Source organism: Bos indicus, chromosome 3 (genome assembly GCF_029378745.1).
Source record: "Bos indicus isolate NIAB-ARS_2022 breed Sahiwal x Tharparkar chromosome 3, NIAB-ARS_B.indTharparkar_mat_pri_1.0, whole genome shotgun sequence".
NCBI classification, from domain to species: Eukaryota; Metazoa; Chordata; class Mammalia; order Artiodactyla; family Bovidae; genus Bos; species Bos indicus.
Genome location: NC_091762.1, coordinates 87,744,166 through 87,759,704, shown reverse-complemented (window position 1 = coordinate 87,759,704; position 15,539 = coordinate 87,744,166). Strand labels below are relative to the sequence as shown.

General features: G+C 39.3%; 1 protein-coding gene across 4 annotated transcripts in view; it reads right to left on the bottom strand.

Annotated features, from left to right (window-relative positions):
- Positions 1-14,945, bottom strand: part of OMA1 (OMA1 zinc metallopeptidase) — a 94,505-nt gene extending 79,560 nt beyond the window's left edge. For 2 of the 4 annotated variants that reach the window (XM_070786458.1, XM_019957376.2), the window contains exons 1-3: positions 14,841-14,945; positions 3,897-4,415; positions 404-632 (exon numbers count right to left, since the gene is read on the bottom strand). In XM_070786458.1, coding sequence (XP_070642559.1) covers positions 404-632; positions 3,897-4,396 — 729 coding nt within the window. In that variant the 5' untranslated portion in view covers positions 4,397-4,415; positions 14,841-14,945. Of the gene's footprint in view, positions 1-403; positions 633-3,896; positions 4,416-14,830 lie in introns of all 4 variants that reach the window. The other 2 variants (XM_070786457.1, XM_019957377.2) reach the window with 2 other exon arrangements.
- Between the last annotated feature and the right edge of the window lie 594 nt (positions 14,946-15,539).

Here is a 15,539-nt window from a genome sequence, read left to right as displayed (position 1 = left end):
ATGCAAAGAGAAAATAAAAGTAGGATACCTAGCCCCAATATAGTCAAGCAGTGATCAAGCTACAAATGACTGATTCATAATGCAGTCTGTTATGAAGGATGCCCCCCAGGGCCTAACACAGCCTCACTGCTTAACCCAGTCGGGATAATCGAGGAAGGCTTTCCTGAGAAAGTGACATTTAAGGTGACATGTTGCAATCAGGAATTGGCTAGGTGGTTGTGAGGAAAGGCAATGTAGATGGCAGGAATACAAAGCATGAAAGGTCTGAGACTTTTTGGAAAAAAGGCTAATTCCCCATCAGAAATTAAAATTAAAAAGTAGTGCATTGTTCATGTTTAAGAAACTTTCCTGCTTTGAATATTATATCAAGCAATCTAATTAAAAAATGAGTCTTTCTACTTACTGCTTCATATTCCAGTTCTGATAAAAGTCTGAAATGTTCTTTCCCCAGTATCAGTAGCTTGCTCCTTCCTGTGACTGGACTCACTTCCAGATGTGTAAAATAAAACACTACAAAAAGCAATCCAAAACTACTCAAGCCAAGGAAGAGCTTCCATTTATTCTTCCTTAAACTTTCTTTAAATAGTTCCTTCTTGTTAGGAGGAAGTGCCTGCCACCATTTTCTTATGCCCCTAGAGCAAAAAGAAAAATTCTGATAACAAAAAGTTCTGATAACAAAATCAGTACATACCACCAAAACTTTATGCTTATGCTAAAATTTTGTCATCAAAGGCTTGAATTTTTATATATGTCTGTATAGATGGGGTTTTTTTCCAGTTTATAAAATTCTTAGCCGAATGATAAAAAAGCAATCAATTATACAGAGCTATAGTTAAAAATTCTAATGTTCATTTGAATTTTCTTCTTCGGTTATTTTAAACGAGCTAAGTGAGAAGTTGTTTTACTCTACCATTAGTTCACATTTATTGACTAATGAGCACATTCAAGGTACTCTTCTAATTGCTGTACATATGTCATCTCATTTAATCTTCATAATAACCCTGTTACAGAAGAGAAAACTGAGGCATAGAGAAGTTAAACAACTTATCCAAGGTCACAGAGTTAATAAGAGGAAAATCAGGAAGGCAATGTGATAATAGGGATGAACTGCGCAAATAAACAACTGAAGGCTTATGGTACAATGAATCTTCACCTTTAACCACCAGTCCCCCCACTGCTCATCAGACATCAGACATCTGGCACAATCTGCCAGTACTTCAGTCAGATGCAAGGGAAACTATCTCAGCACTGATTTTAGAAACAAATATTGCACAGTAGCAGAAACTCCACTAAGCTACAGAGAACACGACAAAGGAGAGGTAATAAGAGCACAGGCACTGTAAACACAGAAATCAGAGATTTTATGATAACATCTGAGGAGGTCCAACTCTACCAGGCAACAACGTTCTCTGCTGCTTCCTAGGATTCACAGACATTGTGACAACCAGTAATGTTTTCAGTAGCTTCCCGGGTGGCCCAGTGGTACAGAACCTGCCTGCCAAAGTAGGAGACCCAGATTCAATCCCTGGGTTTGGAAAATCCCCTGGAGAAGGAAATGGCAATCCACTCCAATACTCTTGCCTGGGAAAACCCATGGACATAGGGGCCTGGCGGGCTACAATCAACAGGGTCGCAGAGTTGGACACGACTTAGCAACTAAAATAATAATGCTGTTTTCAGTACCTGAACAAAAAATTTCCCCCATGAGTTCATCTGTGAAATTACAACAAATATTTAAAATATATACATCATTCTCTAGACAAAATTTATTCTATAAAACAATTTCTTTAAGTTATTTTAGTCCTGCTAAGTGATATACCTAAAAGGCCCTTAAAGTGTTTCAACCTAAAAAGACTTAGATCAAGCTATGAAGTATACTTATTTCCAATTTAAAAATTTATGACACCATTATTTAAAATGTATGAAAACATAACCTAAAACAAAATGTCAGGTGATTTATAATAGTAATAACAAAAAGTTAAATAATTTAAAAGGAGGAAAAAGATCTATCAGCCCAAGAGCCTGGGCTGAGTTGTGACAAAGATTCTCTCCTGGACCAAACTCTACTTAGACGCCCATGAATGTTTTGACTTCGGGACTCCTGTGTTCATCTCTGCACAGGTCAGTTAAGTCAGAATCCCTTATCCTCCATATCTGATTACTCGTGATATCTAACCTGTTACTTATCATTCATCATCTCCAAGGTCTGCTGCTGCTGCTGTTGCTAAGTTGCTTCAGTCATGTCTGACTCTGTGCAACCCCATACACAGGCAGCCTACCAGGCTCCCCAGTCCCTGGGATTCTCCAGGCAAGAACACTGGAGTGGGTTGCCATTTCCTTCTCCAATGCATGAAAGCGAAAAGTGAAAGTGAAGTCGTTCAGTCATGTCCGACTCTTAGCGACCCCATGGACTGCAGCCTATCAGGCTCCTCCGTCCATGGATTTTCCAGGTAAGAGTACTGGAGTGGGGTGCCATTGCCTTCTCCAGTATCCCCCAGGTCAGTGGTCCCCAACCCTTCTGGCACCAGGGACTGGTTTTGTGGAAGACAATTTTTCCATGGACCTGGGGTGGTGGTGAGGGAATGGTTTCGGGATGATTCTTATAAGGAACACGCAACCTAGATCCCTCACATGCCCAGTTCACAGTAGGGCTCATGCTCCTATGAGAATCTAATCCTGCTGCTGATCCGAGAATCTAATCCTGCTGCTGATCCAATAAGAGGCAAAGCTCAAGCAGTAATGCACATGATGGGGAGCAGCTGTTAAACACAGATGAAGCTTTGCTTGTTCACCCACTGCTCACCTCTTGCTGTGAAGTTGTGTTTCTGAACAGGCCATGGATAGGCACCATGGTTGGGTGGTATCTGATCACTCTCACCTGTTTCGGCAGTAACTCTGGTAGACCAGATTGAGTAGAATCCCTCCTGGCTCCTGATGTTTCCTCTGTAGTTTTCCATCTACCAACCACCACACTACCTGCACAGCCCATGGTGTATTCAAAACTGACTCTGGTTCTATACTGAGGTCTCTTTTCTCCTACCACAAAAGTTCTGAATAAAAGCTGGTTTTACTTCTTTGACTACTGCCTAACCCTAGCTTTCTTCGAAGTCATACTTAAATTGAGAGCTAAATTAACTGTGTATTTTCTGAGTGCCAAAGCTTAGTCATAAAGAACACAATAAATTAGAGTACAAGTTCTCGATTTTGGATAAAAAGAAAACTGGGTGGATAATTATGGAAGTAAAAAAGCTAGAAGGCACTTCATAACTATCAAATATGAAATAAGTTTATAGGGAGACAATGCTTAACTTTACCTTTCTTCAATCTTCATGGAGCAAATAAGAGAAAACAAGATTAATTATGAGGGAGGAGTTTTAAGTTAAATACGAAGCATTATTTAGCTTTAAAAACATTAAATGCTATAAAGGATCACCAAAAGAAAATAAAGATTTGTTGGAAACAGAATAGAAAAATAAACAAATACTAATTAAGAGTTAACTTGGCTAGGAGTTCTTTCTTAAATGAGCAAAGTTCTTCAGTTTCATGATTCATTGCCTCAAATTTCATGAACTAAAAAGGAATGTTTTAAGTACAGTTCTTACACATGAACTGTAATAAATATTTTTGATTTTTGTAATTATAAGATCTTTAAAACAGTGTCTAGATAATATATATAAGAATAATTCTCACAGATCACATTTCTGTATTATATATGCAGCAAATGATTTCAAGATTATTAAGGCATATATATACATACATATATATATATATATACACACCAACTATTTAGAAACTGAACTGAGCTAATCATGGGAGGGAAATCTACCAATTTTTCTTTAAAAGTACAGTTTTACAAACTTTTAATATAAAAGCTTATATTTTGAAAAGCATTTTACCTGCCCACAATGATTGCAAGCAGTTTCTGCGCTGGCTTAAGAATCATCAACAACAGAGGAGCAGGAGCAGCTTGGCACCGTGGAGAAGTGTGGAAACTCCTGATGTCTCTTGTGGGTAAACAGTTCAAGGGATGCGACATTGAATGAGCAGGAACTACGGGAACATTCTTCATCGGTAGCTGTCTTGAAAAAGAGTCAGTCCATGCAGTACATTTTCGGCTAATCATCCAAATTTCCTTACTTCTGGAACTCAAAAGGCAGCCTTTTCTTTTGGTATTAAAAGTCCTATAGAAGAGAAAGTTTTCAGGCAAAGGAGTCCATCTATCACCGTGATTTACTCCCAGGCCCAGAGATTTATTTACTATATGGTTAATTTTCACTTGATGAAAGTCTCGTGAGGTTACAGCTTGTGTGTTACATTTTCTCCAGTTGGTCAGTAAATTAAATCGGAAGAAAAAACAGTTTCTAGCAGCAGACTGCAGTCCATAGATGAAGCTCATTTTTGTTTTACTTGATTATCTGGAACACAAAATATAAACTATAAATAATCCCAGCAAAATATTTATTACCAAACTGGAAATATAACACATTGAAAAGTTCTTCCTTCAACACGTCTCCAACCAAATTACCTTGGGTTTCTACTCACCACTCACGCAGCAATTCCTCTTAACAACAAAAACCAAAGAGGTTTTACTAACTTTTTTAAACTCAGCAACATGTACCTCCAATGTCCAACAAATCTGACCTTTTTGCTTCTTTTCATTTTTTTAATTTTAGTTGAAAGAAGTCTATTTTTATTTTAACAGCTAAATTATTTGGGGAACAAGAAATAGATTAAACAAAAACAAGACTGAAAGTAAGAAAGTGAAAGTCGCTCAGTCGTGTCCAGCTATTTGCAAATCCATGGACTGTACACGGTCCATGGAATTCTTCAGACCAGAAAACTGGAATGGGTAGCCTTTCCTTTCTTCATGGGATCTTTCCAACCCAGGGATTGAACCTAGGTCTCCCACATTGCAGGGGGATTCTTTAACAGCTGAGCCACCAGGGAAAGTTTCAGTAATTGGTAGTAACCAGGTCAAAGAGCATTTAATGGAATACTAAAGTCTAACACAAAATGTATTTTTTAAAATACCAATTTGTTCCTTTCAAATATTATGCTGACACTTCTGATTCAGGTCAAGACAGAGGGAAAGGGACTTATCTTCTCACTGAAAACAACTGAAAGAACAGAATATGAAGACCTAAATAGACATTTTTCCAAAGAAGACATACAGATGGCCAACAAGCACATGAAAAGGTACTCAACACTGAAAATTATTATTGTTGTTGTTCACTCAGTCACGTCCAACTCTTTGTGACCTCACGGACTGCAGCATGCCAGGCCTCCCTGCCCGTCACCATCTCCCAAAGTTTGCCCAAGTTCAAGTCCATTGTATTGGTGCTGCCATCCAGCCATCTCACCCTCTGACACCCTCTTTCCCTTCTACCCTCAATCTTTCCCGGCATCAGGGACTTTCCAATGAGTCAGCTGTTCACATCAGATGACCAAAATACTGCAGCTTTCGTTTCAGTCCTTTCAACAAGGACCAATTATTATAGAAATGCAAATCAAAACTTCAATGAAGTATCACCATTCACTGCTCAGAATGACTATAATTAAGAAGTTCACAAACAATAAATGCTGGAGACAGTGTGGAGAAAAGGGAACCCTCCTACACTGTTGGTGGGAATATAAATGTTACAGTCACTATGGGAAAGAGTATGGAGCTTCCTTAAACTAAAAATAGAGCTACCATATGATCCAGCAATTCCACTCCTGGCTATTTATCCAGAAAAGAAAAAACTCTAATTGAAAAAAGATACATGCACCCCAGTGCCCACAGCAGCACTATTTACAACAGCCAAGTCATGGAAACAACCCAAGTGCCCATCAACAGATAACTGGCTTAAGAAGATGTGGTATATATATGTATACACAATGAAATACTACTCAGCCATAAAACAGAATGAAATACTGCCATTTGCAGCAACATGGATGAACCTAGAGAATATTAGTGAAATAAGTCACACAGAGAAAGATAAATATTACATAACATCACATATATTCAGAATCTTAAAAAAACAATACAGATGAGTCTATATACAAAACAAAAACATATTCAAAGACACAGGAAACAAACTGAAGATTATTGGGGAGAGGAAAGGGGAGGAATAAATTATCAGTATGGGATTAACAGTTATAAACTGCCATACATAAAACAGATAATCAACAAAGACTTGCTATATAGTGCAAGAAATTACATTCAATATCTTGTAATAAACTACAATGGAAGGTAATCTGAAAAAAAAAATATATATATATAACTGAACCACTTTGCTGTATACCTGAAACTGACACAATATTGTAAATCAACTATACCTCAATAATTTTTAAAAAGAGTAAATAAAACAAAGGTTTCATGATAAATGCTGGGCTGGATGAAGCACAAGCTGGAATCAAGATTGCCAGGAGAAATATCAATAACCTCAGATATGCAGATGACACCACCCTTATGGCAGAAAGTGAAGAGGAACTAAAAAGCCTCTTGATGAAAGTGAAAAAGGAGAGTGAATAAGTTGGCTTAAACTCAACATTCAGAAAACTAAGATCATGGCATCCAGTCCCATCACTTCATGGGAAATAGATGGGGAAACAGTGGAACACTTTATTTTTCTGGGCTCCAAAATCACCGCAGATGGTGACTGCAGCCATGAAATTAAAAGACGCTTACTCTTTGGAAGGAAAGTTATGACACCTAGACAGCATATTAAAAAGCAGAGACATTACTTTGTCAACAAAGTTCTGTCTAGTCAAGGCTATCTTTCCAGTGGTCATGTATGTGAGAGTTGGACTGTGAAGAAAGCTGAGCGCCGAAGAACTGATGCTTTTGAACTGTGGTGTTGGAGAAGACTCTTGAGAGTCCCTTGGACTGCAAGGAGATCCAACCAGTCTATCCTAAACCAGATCAGTCCTGGGTGTTCATTGGAAGGACTGATGTTGAAGCTGAAATTTCAATACTTTGGCCACCTGATGCGAAGAACTGACTCATTTGAAAAGACCCTGATGCTGGGAAAAGATTGAGGGCGGGAGGAGAAAGGGACGACAGAGGATGAGATGGCTGGATGGTATCACTGACTCAATGGACATGGGTGTGGGTGGACTCTGGGAGTTGGTGATGGACAGGGAGGCCTGGCATGCTGCCGTTCATGGGGTAGCAAAGAGTCGGACACGACTGAGCGACCAAACTGAAAACAAAGGTTGCACCATATGGACATTAGGCAATGAAGACCAGTCATCCCTGAGAGACAGGGAGAAAACAGATAAAGGAACCTCATGGCCACCCCAATCTCCTGCCTGGAGAGTTTTCAGGCCACTACGCAAAAAGGTAAAACCTAGCGCAGCCCAATGGTCCTCCAAAATCAAAGAGATGAAGATGAGAATTCAAGGATATTAAAGTAGTTATATACACTGCACATGTGTTAAATCTTAAAGGAAAGTTTGAGCATGTTATATAGAGACAAAGAATATAATTTTTCAAAAGACTGATATTGAATTTCCAGATAGGAAAACTATTAATACAATGTCTTAAATAAAAATTACCCTGGATGAGACTAACAGCAAATTAGACACTGTAGAAATAAAGACTTATGAACCTGAAATAACAATAAAACCCATCGAAAATCAAATGCAGAGAAAAAATAAACTGTAAGAAATGCATAAAGCATCAATGAGGTGTGGGATAACTCAAAAGGAGTAAATGGACTCCAAGAAAAGTGGGAAGGGATAGCACACAGGGAAAAACACTTGAAAAATAATGGCCAGAATTTTCTAGAGAATAGCAAGGAGAGATAAGAAAGCCTTCCTCAGTGACCAATGCAAAGAAATAGAGGAAAGCAGTAGAATGGGAAAGACTAGAGATCTCTTCAAGAAATTCTAAGAGATACCAAGGGAACATTTCATGCAAAGATGAGCTCAATAAAGGACAGAAATGGTATGGACCTAACAGAAATAGAAGATATTAAGAAGAGGTGGCAAGAATATAAAGAAGAACTATACAAAAAAGATCTTCACAACCCAGATAATCACGATGGTATGATCACTCACCTAGCCAGACATCCTAGAATGTGAAGTCAAGTGGGCCTTAGGAAGCATCAGTATGAAAAAAGCTAGTGGAGGTGATGGAATTCCAGTTGAGCTATTTCAAACCCTAAAAGATGATGCTGTGAAAGTGCTGCACTCAATATGCCAGCAAATTTGGAAAACTCAGCAGTGGCCACAGGACTGGAAAAGGTCAGCTTTCATTCCAATCCCAAAGAAAGGCAATGCCAAAGAATGCTCTAACTACTGCACAATTGCACTCATCTCACACGCTAGTAAAGTAATGCTCAAAATTCTCCAAGCCAGGCTTCAGCAGTACGTGAACCGTGAACTTTCAGATGTTCAAGCTGGTTTTAGAAAAGGCAGAGGAACCAGAGATCAAATTGCCAACATCTGTGGCATCATCGAAAAAGCAAGAGAGTTCCAGAAAAACATCCCTTTCTGCTTTATTGACTATGCCAAAGCCTTTGACTGTGTGGATCACAACAAACTGGAAAATTCTGAAAGAGATGGTAATACCAGACCACCTGACCTGCCTCTTGAGAAATCTGTATGCGGGTCAGGAAGCAACAGTTAGAACCAGACATGGAACAATAGACTGGTTCCAAACAGGGAAAGGAGTACATCAAGGCTGTATATTGTCACCCTGCTTATTTAACTTATATGCAGAGTACATCATGAGAAATGTCTTGGTGGATGAAGCACAAGCTGGAATCAAGACTGCCAGGAAAAATATCAATAACCTCATATATGAAGATGACACCACACTTATGGCAGAAAGCAAAGAAGAACCAAAGAGCCTCTTGACGAAACTGAAAGAGGAGAGTGAAAAAGTTGGCTTAAAACTCAACATTCAGAAATCTAAGATCATGGCATCTGGCCCCATCACTTCATGGCAAACAGATGGGGAAACAATGGAAACAGTGTCAGACTTTATTTTTGGGGGCTCCAAAATCACTGCAGATGGTGACTGCAGCCATGAAATTAAAAGACACTTGCTCCTTGGAAGAAAAGTTATGACCAACCTAGACAGCATATTTAAAAGCAGACACATTACTTTGCCAACAAAGGTCTGTCTAGTCAAGGCTATGGTTTTTCCAGTAGTCACGTCTGGGTGTGAGAGTTGGACTATAAAGAAAGCTGAGTGCTGAAGAATTGGTGCTTTTGAACTGTGGTGTTGGAGAAGACCTTTGAGAGTAACTTGGATTGCAAGGAGATCCAACCAGTCCATCCTAAAGGAAATCAGTCCTGAATATTCACTGGAAGGACTGATGCTGAAGCTGAAACTCCAATATTTTGGCTACCTGATGCGAAGAAGTGACTCATTTGAAAAGACCCTGATGCTGGGAAAGGCTGAAGGTGGGAGGAGAAGGGGACAACAGAGGATGAGATGGTTGGATGGTATCACTGACTCAATGGACATGAGTTTGAGTAAACTCCAGGAGTTGTTGATGGACAGGGAGGCCTGGTGTGCTGCAGTCCATGGGGTCTCAAAGTCAGATACGACTGAGCGACTAAAGTGACTGACTGACTGAAAATTTTCCAAATTTGATGAAAATTGTAAACCTGCAAATCAAGAAGTTTAACAAATCACACACACTGGAAACACAAACAAAATTACTCCAAGGTATATAAAATTTCTTAAAACCAATGAAAGAGAAAATCTTAAATTTGACACCTTAGATTAAATGGACACATTCCCTGAAAAACACAAATTACCAGAGCTCACTCAAGAAGAAATAAATAACCTAAAGAACCTTATACACGATCTTTAAATTGAGTTTGTAGTTGAAAACCTTCCCACAATGAAAGTTTCAGAACGAAAAGGCTTCACTGGGGAATTCTACTAAATATTTAAAGAAGAAATAACAATTCTATATAAACTCTTTCAGGAAATTAAAAAGGAATACTTTGCAACCCATTCCTTAAGACCAGCATCACCTGATAACAAAGACAGAAAAAAAAAGGATAATTACAAAAAGACCACAAAATAATAACCCTCATGAGTATAGATACAAAAATTCTTAATATTTTAGGAATTCTAACTCAACAATATATTAAAAAGACAATACATCATGACCAAGCAACATCTGTCCCAGGAATGTAAGGCTGAATAAAAATTCATACATCAAAGTAATTCACCCTAACTGAAAAAACACCACGTGATCATCTCAGAAGACACAGAAAAAGCATTTGATAAAACCCAACAACCAGGAGCTTCCCTGGTGGCTCAGTGATAAGGAATTCATCTGCCAACACAGGAGACATGGGTTCAATACCTTACCCAGAAGGATCCCACATGCCAAGGAGCAACAGAGGCTGCGTGCCGCAACTTCTGAGCCTGTGCTCCAGAGCCTGGGAGCCGCAACTTCTGAGCCTGTGCTCCAGAGCCTGGGAGCCGCAACACTGAGCCTGCAGGCCCTAGAGCCCGTGCTCTGCAACAGAAGAAGCCACTGCAATGAGAAGCCCACACACTGCAACAAGAGAAGAGCCAGCCCTTGTTCACTGCAACTAGAATAAAACAACAAAGATCCAACACAGCCCCCAAAAAGGTCAACAACCAATCTTTTAAAAACACTCAGTAAACTAAGATATTTACAGGTATCTATATCCAACAGTGGAGAAGGCAATGGCACCCCACTCCAGTACTCTTGCCTGGAGAATCCCAGGGACGGGGGAGCCCGGTGGGCTGCCGTCTCTGGGGTCTCAAGAGTCGGACACAACTGAAGTGACAGCAGCAGCAGCAGCATATCCAACAGTATGTTTGCTGGTAAAGGATATACTTTCCTCCTAAGATCACGACCAAGGAAAAGATGTCCACTCCCACCACTTCTATTCATTTTACTGGAGATGTTGGTGAGTGTGATTGAATTGAGTAAATATGTACATAAATGGCATCCAGATAAGAAATATATATCATCTTTATTCCTAGATAACATGACTGTCTATCCAAAATATCCAAAGAAATCTAGAAACCAAACCAAAAAAATAAATAAATAAAATAACTATTAGAATGAGCTTAAGGTGGCAGAATACAAGAGCAGTACACAAAAACAATTTTATTTCTCCATACTAGCAAGTGAGAGAAGCCAGACCCATACACAGGAAAAAACACTACTCTCCCTCCAAAAAACATACTCTATGATTCCAGCTTTATAATATTAACTGTAGAAAATGCAGACTAATTTATAGTTACAGAGAAATCAGAGGTTGGAGAGGTAAAGAGGGGCAAGAGGAGGAATTACAAAGTTTGGGGGACAATTAAAATGCTCACTATTGTGATTGTGTTGCTGATTTCATAAATATACACTAAGCCCAAACATATGCAGTTTAAATATGTCCAATTTACTGTGTATAAACTATACATTTAAGATATTTTTTTAAAAGATACTAAAAAGAGGCAACCAAACACAATGTGTAAACTCGGATTAGATCCTACTTTGAAAGAAAAAAATTAGCCTTAGAAGACAATTGGAACTACTGGAATAATCTGAATATGAATTTGCTTTTAGATTCTTTTAGGTAAGTACTGCTTATTTTCTTAGTTGACAAAAGATGTGGTTATGGAGGTGAGTATCTTATACCTGAAATACTTGCTGAACACTCTCTTCATCATGAATGAAACTTCCAAATTTTATAATAAAATTACCTACATACATACACACAGGACATAAAGCTGATATACTAAAAATGGTAGCAATCTTTGTGTAAAGTGGTGGTTATATACGTGCCATTAAATTTGTTTTTCAGTTTTCTTTAGTGTTTCAAAATCTTCATAATAAAAATTGCATCTTCTGCATTGGCAGGCAGGTTCTTTACCAGCTGAGCCACTGGGGAAGCCCAATAAAACTTGAAGGTAAAAATACATAAATCTAATTCATCTAGGTTAATATACTATTATCTGGAAAGATGCTTCAGAACATCAATTTTCATAAATAGTATTATCTATATATCAAACTATTTGAATACTGTTCAACATTTTTACATACTTTATACATTCTGCCCTTGCATTAATGTATAATCTGAATAAAGAGCATGCTAAGCAAGTGTTAACTTCTAGTTAACCCTTTTTGAATTCCTACCAATTCTAAATCAGTAGAGTTGAAGCTGATATTGTATATAATAGTTTAACATTAATAACAAGATATTTTCTAGTTTTCTTCTCCTTTGAACCTAGCTGAAAAGTGGTAAAATATTTTAGGCCTGGAAATCATTTTAAAATTAGTATTTGGGTAGCTAGGAAGATTCTTCATTGGCTAGGTGGTATGTGAGTTATGGACACAGCATAAAATTCAATCCCTGACCTCACAGAGGTTATAATCTAGTTGGGACTGGGGGGAAAGTACTTTAGTAAGACTATTAAAGGACAGTAAAACATGGCCTTAAGTGCCATACACTGTATGAATTTTAAAAAAGAAAGTATATCTTTGAGTAGCAAAATAGTTCAGGAAGGCAATTATTATGCACACCATTTGGGCAGATGCATAAAAAAAAATTTAAGATTTCAAATATGAAAGTGTACTTAAGGTTTATATATAGAACGTCTTCTACCACAAGTCCAAACTGCAAAAACAAACATTCTCTTTTCATTACTCTGGGGGACCAGTTTCAGTCACTTATCAACCACACTCCCTTTTTCTAAGTACACTCTACAGCCTAAATTTGGGGCATAGGCCTAGACTGCCATGTTTGTCCCTTTTGATTCTGACCTCTGAATTATTTATTATTCATTCATACATTAAATATTTAATAAGTGCCTGCTACATGCCATACCACATACCTTTCTGAATGCCAGGGATACCACAGAAAACAAACCAGACAAAAATCACTACCTAATTTGCAAAAATAGTAAAGCTTAAAATATGGCAGTATACACAAATATAAATAAATCTAAAGGAATATACACCAAAGCATTCACAGTGGTTATCTGGAGCGGCAGGATGATGGTTTTAAGGATTCAGCATTCCCATCTTCTGTATTTCTGTGCTATTTACATTTTTACAGAATGTGTGACTACTGTTGTAAGCCTCAAGCCAATAAAGCCAACTGTATTTGTAATTTTCATTGGTTTCCATGCACTTCAATAAACTCCTACATACTGTAGACCAAACCCTGCAAATTACCACTTCCCACTATTTCTCCAGGCACCTTCCCCACCCTTTCTTCACCAACTCCTAAGTTCCAGACCCATGGATTTACTTACACCTCTCAGCGGAAATAAAGAAAAAAACCTCTCATCTCTGTCTGCGCGTATCTATTTACACTGCTTAGCTCTGCTCATATGTCAAGCAAACTCCTGCTCATCACTCTCGACTTCCGTGAAATGTAAAGTGTTCTACTGACACAGAAGGTATAAGCAAAAGCCCAACACCATACCTATTACACATACAAGCAAAAACACTATCATTTATATCACCGACAAGTGTCACTTAGAACAGAAATAGTGCCTGATAGTTTGTAATCCCTGCTTTATCCTTAAAGGATAGAGAATGGGAGAAGGAGTCTATTTATACATTTTCAAAGAACCAATGACTAGACTACACAGAGCAGAAGAATCCGGGCTTACATATCCTCTTCAAAGAACAGCAGCAGGTCAACAAACATAGCTGGCAAACTTCTAGGATTATTAAATTAACGATGTGAGGAAATTAAACAATTTGGATTGTTAGCTTCTAAGAACATTTCAGATCCTTAATTCTTTAAGTACCATCTCAGAATGCGCAAGTACAGCCCTCACTGGCACTCACAGCTGAAGCCTAGAAGACAGTTTTAACAACTCTGCTGAAAATGACTATTTCTTCTCTAGTTTCTATGGCAACAGCTGTCGGATCGGCAAAAATAGGACATGTACTTTAAAATAATCATTCAAGCAAAGTACACACATGATGGAAGGCTTAAAAAAATAATAATAAATAGGAAGGCAACAGACTTGGTTCTTAGGCTTCCAAATGTCAGCCTCCATCCTTTCACCACAGCTGAGAATGATGGATACGAACCCAAATCCCTTTTAGTGAGGATTTGGTTGCTTTGGTTGGAGTCACTATAGCTGATCAATCCCTGAATTCTCAATGCAAGTATTTTCATTTCCCTGGACTAAAATTTCTCATGCACATTGTTAACTGTTGTTCCACATTACACAAACAAGAGACATTATTTAAAGAGCACAAAAAGTGATTTTTGTAGACAAGTTCATAAAGAAATTGTTTCAATACCCTACAGCTGTTCAGACAGGGAATTTCCTATTTTTCACTGGGGTTTAGGTAGGAAAACTTTTCTCTACTTTAAGAGTGAGGAAGTACAAGAGGTTTGAGTCTCAAGATGCCTAAATCGGTTGGAATCAGTTTTCCACGGGAGAAGGTGTTACTGTGAGCCATATTACGTTAATTAGAAACACAACTTTTAAAAAGGGACGCCTAAAAGAGAACGCTGGGAGAGGGAGGTCATCTTGCCGGAAATACAGCCACCTGTCTATTTGAACTCCCGCGCTACACGGTAGCGCCCTGGAGTCCCTGCAATTCACACCAAAAGGGGACCAGGCGGGAGAAGGAGGCTTTACTCCCACGTCCTCCTTTCCCCCTCTCCCCTCTTCCCCGACTCCACACGCCGCCCCCTCTATTCCCGCCCGGGCGCCCTGTCGTCCCTCCCCTACCCCAGGCCTCGCCATCCCCACCCCGCCGGGTACACAGGGTCCTTGCTCCGCACCCCAGCGCCCCTGAAAGCTCTCTCCGGCCCAACTCCAGTACTCTGTCCCCTCCCCGGGGCCCGGCCCACTCTATAGCAAAGGCGTCCCCACCATGACAGACCCCAGCAGTAGCAAAAGCGAAGAGTCCGCCGACTCGACCTATGCGCACGCGCACACCTCGTCAGAGAAGCCCGGCCTCTTCACTTCCTGCCCTCGGCAAGGACCGGGACGCCTTTTGCTCCGCCCACACCGGGCAGTCAACACACCCGCCCAGATCGTCCTCCCAGAGGGCCGGGGTCCCGTGTGAACTATGGCGCTCTAGTGCCCCCGCGTGGCTGGAGGAGGGACGTGACTATGGGCTAGGCCGCTTGCCTAGGAACATCTTCACTAGTGTGATCCAGTCAAGGGTGTGCCTGCTGTAGATACGGCCTGCTGTGCTGGCCGAAAGGAAAGTGATTCGAAGGCTACCATAACGCTAAGGTTTCTTGGTTCAGAAGTTGCACTGATAGAAGTAGTCTTCGGAGTGTGAGATCTGTCTGCTTTCACATGGCACGTTTTAAGGAAGATGAGGGATAACCTGCGGCGTCTGGAAGTTAGTTGAAAATAACTGGCTACAAAGTGATGTGTATAGTAGACTTCAAGATACCAGATAGTGATATACTTTAATTACAAATTTAGTCTGTTATATTCTATGCACAGTGAAGAACATCTTAAAGGATAGAAACACTATTTTTAGGTATCACTTTTAGAGCATTTTAAAATAATTTTTTCTTTTATCTTGCTTGTCTGTATTGTGTAGTTTGCTTTTTGCTTCAAAGGA